Source organism: Merops nubicus, unplaced genomic scaffold, assembly GCF_000691845.1.
Source record: "Merops nubicus isolate BGI_N331 unplaced genomic scaffold, ASM69184v1 scaffold2178, whole genome shotgun sequence".
NCBI lineage: Eukaryota > Metazoa > Chordata > Aves > Coraciiformes > Meropidae > Merops > Merops nubicus.
In genome coordinates, this window is record NW_008627533.1 from 1,884 (window position 1) to 9,797 (window position 7,914).

The 7,914-nt window shown below is 43.6% G+C and overlaps 1 protein-coding gene across 1 annotated transcript; it reads left to right on the forward strand.

Moving 5' to 3' along the window:
• Positions 1-238: 238 nt before the first annotated feature.
• Positions 239-7,660, forward strand: LOC103778722 (signal-transducing adaptor protein 1-like; the record flags this gene model as incomplete). The annotated part of the gene is made up of 8 exons (XM_008946323.1): positions 239-564; positions 2,719-2,790; positions 3,470-3,583; positions 4,243-4,299; positions 5,171-5,331; positions 5,916-6,044; positions 6,681-6,750; positions 7,550-7,660. Coding segments are annotated over 8 exons (1,040 nt in total), but the record flags the coding sequence as incomplete, so codon positions are not given.
• Between the last annotated feature and the right edge of the window lie 254 nt (positions 7,661-7,914).

Sequence of the window (7,914 nt, forward strand, 5' to 3'; positions counted from 1 at the left end):
TTTTTCAGAGGCATCTGAGAGCAGTCTGGCCTTGGCAGCAGCCTGTGCAAAGGGCAGTGCTGTAAGCCACGAGAAGCAGGGTTTTCCACCATGACCTGCAGGTGGCACAGCAAGGACACAGTCTTGTACCAGCACGCTCATCATTTGAACATCTCCCTCCGAGCGTAGCCGAGGAGCACATTCTAAAGGAAGAGATCCTTTGAGTGCACCCAGTCTGGCTCTCCCCGTGACCATACAGCCAGCACAGAGTCGGCGGCGGGCGCTGACCTAAGGCGAGCACGGAGACTTCCTCCTCGAGGTGCTGCTTCTCCCCCTCTCACCAGGGCAAGTTCTCTGGCTGAGGCTGACACGGCACAGACCAAGAACAACAGGAGTGGCGAGGGGGTGAAAGAGCGCAGCAACGAGGGGTACCCACATACCCAAAGGATGCTGAGAGGCGTTAGGGAACAGCCTGAGGAAACTCCTCAGCCAGCCCCTCGGCGGATCTTCCAGGAGAGGCAGAGGATCACCGGCCTGCCGCTCTACTTCCAGGGCTACCTGTCTGTCCGGCACTCAACCTGCCAGGTAAGGCGTGCAGTCCCGGGAGGGGGAGGTGTCAAAACAGTTCTTCAAAAAGGCGTTGCTGGGAAATGTTTCTGAGCACCGGCTGATGCCAATGGTTGTACTGAAGTAACGATATCTAGTTATTTCTCTTCATTTTACTCGTCAGGGGAGGGAAATAAAGTTAATTATGTGCGGTAAGCATCAGGATGCCACTAATAATTAACTATTACCTACTGAAACGTGGACACAGTTTGACCGATTTCACCATGGTGAAAAACTAATGCAGTATTTTTAATGCCAAGAGCAAAGATTGACATGGTTATATTGTTCTGATACAATCCTCGATTTACTGGAGAACAGCATCCATCCCAGCCTCTTCAGTGACATGCCACCTAAAGCATGTGTGAGATTCTCTACATCTTTTTCTTTCTTGTTTTTAAGGGCTGATGATTTAACATATGTCAACTGAGAAAGTAAGAGTGATTTTTTTTGCCCCAAAATAACTATTCAAGACGCAAATCTGCAAACATCTATGTGCTCGTGTATGTTACAAGAGCATGGATATCCAGAGCACGTCCCTTATCAGCCAATTGCCCTTTTTCAGTGCTTGACAATGGCAATTCCTGTACTTGGGGTTACAAAATCGTTTCTACATTACCTACACGCACATCTCTCTAGATACAGAAGCACAGAGTAGAGAAAATGAGTCACGCCGCGCTAAAGGAGTTATCATCAAAAGACCAAAATAGCATGGTGGTTTGCAAACACAGGAACAAACAGAAACCACAGAAAACAGGAACTCCAAGGAAAAAAAAAAAAAAAAAAGCAACTAATAATCTTACTATTACTCCTTCTGCAGCACTAGAAATAATTCAATTCATTGCTTTGTTGTATTTAGCAGGAGAACACCTGCACATTTAATAAAGCTCACCATTACACCCCCTTTATTTATATCCTTTTATGTAAAACTGTTTTCTCCCCCCTGAACAATCCCTCCTTCTGAAATTCAGTAACTACCATACTGGAATAACAAAAACTGACAGGGCAGAGCAATAACATGCAGCTAATCTGAAGGGACTTACATCCCCCAGCAATGCAGTGCTCAGAAGCTTGGGGCCAGAGGCTGAACCCTATAGAAATTTTACACTAGTAATTTGACAGAAACCACCAGAAAAGACTAGTTAGAAGCTAGTAGGGTAAAAAGCAAGGATTTCCTGCAGGATACTCTAGGAAATGTTGCTCACACTAATTTGTATGACCTATCAGAAGACTTAACCTGTTATTTCTTTTCTCAGTTGTGTTTGTTTTAAAACCTTACTTAAAGAAAAGAAAAAAAATCCCTGAACAACAAACAAAATTGAGAACTGGAAGTAAACTGAGAACTAGAACAGAATTTCTGTTCCACAAAAGTTGCCTTCCCAGTTCAGTGTCCCATTCCCACTATAATTCCCAGGGTATCAGGGGCACCTGAAAGCAGAAAAACCTTTCCCATCGCTTTGGCATGACTGCATTAGGGAAGAGTTAGAGGAGCCAGACAATCATATTTACCTCAGCATGGTGTTGATTTGCAGACACTCCTACCTATAATTTAAGGACAAAGCACATAAAATACCACTACAAATACAAGAACTCCAGTTAATAGGTCAGACTCCCATCAAGCTCTGTGAACATCTCCCTGTAGGAAGTAAAATGGCAGGACTGAAATTCAATGCAATAGAGGACTTCAAGAGAACGGTGTTCAGAAGATTGGAGTCTTTATACATGTTCATCTCACACTATTTCCCACTTGTATGCTGTTTAGGGAGAGCAAGATTTTGCAGTTGCATTTAAAAGATATTTACATATACATACACCCCTTTAAATCTTTCGACAATTTGCTGACAAATGCTTAAAACATTTAAATCAGTTAAAAAGTAAAGTCTTCTAGTTCCATGCGAGAGTAGGGTACTAGAAAACAACACCTACAGCCTATATATCTTTTTGCCTGTAAGGAATTATTTACTGAATCCGGTATGAACTGCCTGCAAAATATATAGTTGCTCTTTAACAAGCTTTAAAACACTGAAAACTAACATATGACAATACCATTTTTTCTTAGCAGTTCTTTCACTTTCAGGATTTTGTGGAAACTAAAATTATCATCTTCACAAACTGACACTTCCTCCTTTCCAGCAGGATTTTAGGGTGTATTGGACAGAACTCAGAGGAACTACACTCTTCTTTTATGATGATAAGAAAGCCCCAGCAGTGAGTAATGTGCTATCTTTGTGACTACTCATCTGATGAAGTGCATCAGTTATTTGAACCATGTAATCCTTATGTCCTCTAGATACCTCTTGGCACCCTCCTTTATCTTACCTGTATAGTCCAAAAAAATTGTACTGAACTTCGTAACAGAAAGGCTGAGATCAAAAAAAGCCAGGTTGAAACAAGCAATAGCATATTGATTTTCCTCAACAAAACAAAAAAAAGGAGTATTTTTTGGCACTCAAGCTACAAACATATCCATATTGCTCCCTGATTTTACCAAGTGTTTTTCCTTCAGATGTGCACAAGGGCACATCTGGTGTGTACATCATGGTGTGTAACATGACATTCCTTTATGCAGCTGAGGAAAAAGGGCTTGGCAATATTATGGTGTACTCTAGCTGTTACTTGGAGTGACAAAGCAAATGCTTAGGGAAATCTCATGGATTTAATCTGTTTGTGATTATGAAGATTAGGATGGGAAAAATCCAGAAGGTATGTTATTGGTCAGAACTTCTGTAAACAGAAGCAAAGAACTGAGCTTTGTCACATCTGTCAGTTAAATAACTCAAGTTCTAGCCAAAAAAAAATGTTCCTTCTAAACAAATTGCTTTGGAGAGCAACTAGATTTTTGATGAAAATTACAACTTGTGATATTTCTCTTTTCCCCCCTCCTTAGTACACACAGAAGTTAGATATATCAGCATTGACCTCAGCAACCAATGTTTATCCAGAAGAAAATGGCCCTGCACAGTTCATCCTGATGCTGCCGAATGGGCAACTAGAACTGAAGGTAACAAGAGGAAACCTGTGATTCGTAAGCCACTTGGTACTTTGTCTCCCACAGATATCCTGAGCTCCATTTTGGTGTGGGAGTGGAGCTGCCTTCTTGACATCTAAGGGTTCAGCCTGCAGCCAGGCAGCACCAAAAGGCCGTTGGAGAGGGAGGCCAGGGCAAAGGAACCTAAACTCCCCCTCGAGACATTAGAATTTTTCCTCAGAAGTATCTGCCACTGTGAAATGAGCAAAGAATTGAAGAAAATACACAAGAGAAACCAGGAAGTACCACAGTGACACCTGTAAAACCACGACAGGCACCACCTCATCATTCAGAAGCCATACAGACTGTAGTGCTTGGGGACTATACAGAAAGTTTTATACCTGAGGGTGACCCGTCTCCTTAGCATGGTCTTCTTCGGTCCACGTAGCCTTCTCCTTTTACTTCAACAGAGGACATGATTTTTTACCTTCCCACCTCTGTCCTCTCTCTCTAACTGAACATGGAGCGTGGACAAGTGCAGGGCTTCAGGGTAGGATGTAGCTTGGCAGGGAGCTCATTTCCAAGCATGGTCCTTCTAAAGGGTGAGGATTATTTAAGCTTCCACATGAAGTACCAAGCTTTCATTTTTGTTGCTGTAGCTGTCCTTACACTGTCACTCTCTGTTCTCTCAGGCCAGTGACTGGGAGTGTTGGAAAGAATGGAAGGCTTTTATTCTCACCGTAACTAAGGTATGGAAGAGTTTTGTATCTCATTTCATGTCAGAAGTGTCTATTAAGGGGGCTTTGTCTTCATGCATGCCAGAAGTTGGCTTCTACAGGCACAAAGCCTTGCATACACTACACTGTTGAAGGTTTATGCTGTTTGGCCTTTTTTTTTTTTCCTGAGAGCAAAATTTAGGCTGATTTAACTCCAACTTGTCTGCAATACACACTCTGACATGGTATATAGTCACACACAGTTTGCTCTCCAGGAGAGAACAGACTTCTAGCACAAGTCCCTCCCTAGCAGCTATGGAAAAGGGAACTTACTCTGAGAGAGATAACTCTCCAGGTCTTTATCATGCAATAAAGACATAACTAAACAAGCAGCCAAAGTGACATCTGAAACAACTTCTCAGCCCTGTGTTTTATTCTACGGTTCTTCTTAGCTAAATGAACTTTGAAAATCACAAGATAATGACCTCTTTGGTAATGACCAGTGGAAAAACAAATGAAGTTTGTTCACAAGTGACTTTACACTGGCCTAGCTGAATCTCTTAAAAAGCTGTGGATGACTGAAATAGGCTAAAGTACATTTACACTATAGCAACTGCAAAATATCACTATGGATTCTTCCATCATTCCTGATTCTGTCTTCTCTGTCAGGACCCCGATATCCTTATTTCGTTATTCTAACAAAAACACACACGCAGCATTTCAATCAAAGCAGAGGCACATCCAAACCTTCCAGACTATCACAGCTGCTTAAACCAAGCAGGTGAAAAAGTATTCCTGCAGAGCAGCTGTGCTGAGAGATGAGCTATAATGCACACACAGAAACAACTGCTCACAATGTTTGTCCACTCTTTGGTTTTCTTTTCAATTACACTTTGCTTTTCAGCTGTCAGTTCCAGCAGATGAGTCGTTACCACCTGGGCAACTCACCAGGATGCATGAGGTGCTAGAGAAGGAAAAGAGAAGAAGGATTACACTTCACAACTGCTCCAGCACATCCCTGAACAGAAAAAGCCCTCTCGACAGTACGCCAGCCGCCATGCCAGCGTAAGCTCTGACTCAGCTGTGTGAATCCCAACCTGACTGAAGAGCCTTCCCTCCTCCTTTCAAATTATTATTTCCATGCAGAGGCTCAAAATTCAGCTGTTGTACAAGGATTGTATAACAGTCAATGAACAAAATCTACCTTAACGCCTTCATAGAGATTTCCTAAGGAAAAGATTTCTCCTGCAGCTTTCCTACAATGGCTTTTGCTTTGAGTGCAGCTTATTGCTATGCTTAAAAATACTTTTCAGAAAGCCACGTGCTGGGCTGCAGTATCTGCCCTCCTGAGAAATTCAAGGTAAGCCCAGGAGACTCTTCTCAGGCTCTTTCCGAGGGTCCAGGAAGAGTCATACCTGTACGAAGGCCTCGCTGGCTCTCCGGGAAGGCCAGAGCACTGCTGTCCTGAATGACGCTCCTGTGGGAGTGCTGGTCAGCAAGAGTCCCTCAGATGTCAGGCAGCCCTGGCTAGTCACCCCGGCTAAGCCGAGTGCTGTGAGGAGTGCTTAGCCCAGCAGACACCTCTCTTCACGGCCTAGCCGTGCCAGCGTAACTCCCGCCCGTGCCGCTCCCTCCTTCCTTCCGTGCAGGTGCTTCTACGCGGTGTCCCGGCAGGAGGCGGCAGAGATGTTAGAGCAGAGCCCTTCCTGGGGAAACCTCATCCTGCGGCCCGGCAGCTGCGGCGGGAATTACGCAGTCACCGCCCGACACCAGCTGGAGTAGGTTGAGTCCACAACAGATTACCCCTGACTCACTAGCATGCGCTGCATGGAAAACTGAATTCTTAATACCCAGAGTTGGCACGTGAACCATAAGCCTTGCCTTCGGGGTACTTGGAGAAAGGCAAATGAGGCAGCAGGGGTGGGCCCAAACTGATTTCTTGGTTCTCTTGGTTTCTTCCTTAAAGGAGAAGTTAAATTAAACCAAAAAGGAATAAAGATCGGCCACAAAGCCCATTTCCCTGTGTAAATGAAACCCTACTCAGTTTGAAAAATCATCACGCAGAATGAAAATGGAACGAGCCATACCCCTTTGCAAAACGGGCAACAGAAAAACAGACAAGTATTTTCAAACAGTAACTTAGTCTAAAAACACACCACAGGTTTCAGCTGAATTGCTGGTATGGCTTTTGTAGAGCTTCAGAATGAGTGGCTTCTGAGACACCAGGAATGACACTTGCAATTCTCAGTGTTTCCAAACTAAAACAGGAAAAAACAAACCCTGCCACACACCTTCAGTGAGTTTTGGTGCCATTACAAAGCAGACTCCTCGCTCCTGCAAAGGGGTTTGTAGTGACAAAGATACATCAAAAAGCATTTTGTTCAGGCAGCACATCAACTTTCATCTTCTTTCAGTGCCCCGCAGTTAAAGCACTACAGAGTGATGGCCAAAGGAGCAAGTTACGTTATCGAGTTGGAAAGACGGGTAAGTGAGCGCTCCTCTTGCTCAAGAATCTTAAGCAGCTGCAAGAAATATCACTTTGCAGACAATTAGGAATTTACTAGAGTTTTTCTAAACAACTCGTGAGTCAAAGTAAAATATGCAGAGAATTCACCTCAAAGAACAATTTATCTTTTAAGAATTAGAAAAGTAGGGAAAAAAACCCACACCAGCATCTTCTAACAAAAATAAAAATGAAACTACTCACAAAACACCCAAGATAGCTTAATTTATTATTTTTTTCAACTCAGGCTTCAGTACTAAGTCTGAAAACAGCTCTCGTTGCAGCTAGAGGAAGTTCCACATGCACTGCATGAAGCTGAGAAAAAAATTAACTTAGCTGAAGTGTGAGCAAGGCTTTATGGACCCTGTTATTAGCTTTAAAACAACTTTCTTCCACTTTTTTTGAGACATGTTTAACTCCTGGCCTGAGAAACATCCTATTGGTTTGAAAAAGCACCTGTTCTTATACCATCTGCTGAAAGAACTCCAGCAGTCAATGAAGAGCACAAGGGTGCAGAGAGCAATCTCTCCTTTGGTTTGTACTCATTTGATGGAAGAAAACGAGTTAACCTATGAGGGCAGAACAGGACCACAGATTGCAGAAGGCTGTCCCAGCCCTCACTGCATCTAAATACTGGATGCAAATCCAGTATCAGTAGTTTGAGAAACATTGCTAGAGGCCCAGCCTTCCAGCACAGCAGTATTCTCAACACACATGGCATGCTTCATTTGGTGGGGTTCTTTTGCTTGGGTTTTGTTTCATTTTGTTTTGGTGACACAGGTGACAGTCTCAAGCCTTCAGGAAGTTGTCAATTACTTTGTGACCCAAAGCCGAGGGAGCCTGAAGCCCTTTGTCATACAGACACGTACTGCAGCAGATCCAGGGTCCTGAAAGCCAGCTGGCTGCTGAAGGCACACACAGGAGCAAAGGGGCACAAGAAGCAGCACTACTGGAGAGAAACAAGATAAACAGAGGGCACTCCCCAAACTACTCCTTTGCAAATTTCAGAACAGCTCTGCTGGCCCTAAATCAAGAATGTGATACAGCTTCTCCCAGAGAAACTTCTGATTTTTGGGGAGGGCAAATGACCCCAATTCCTGTAGTAGCTTAAATGTGGGGAAAAAAAGAGACAAGAATGGGAAAGG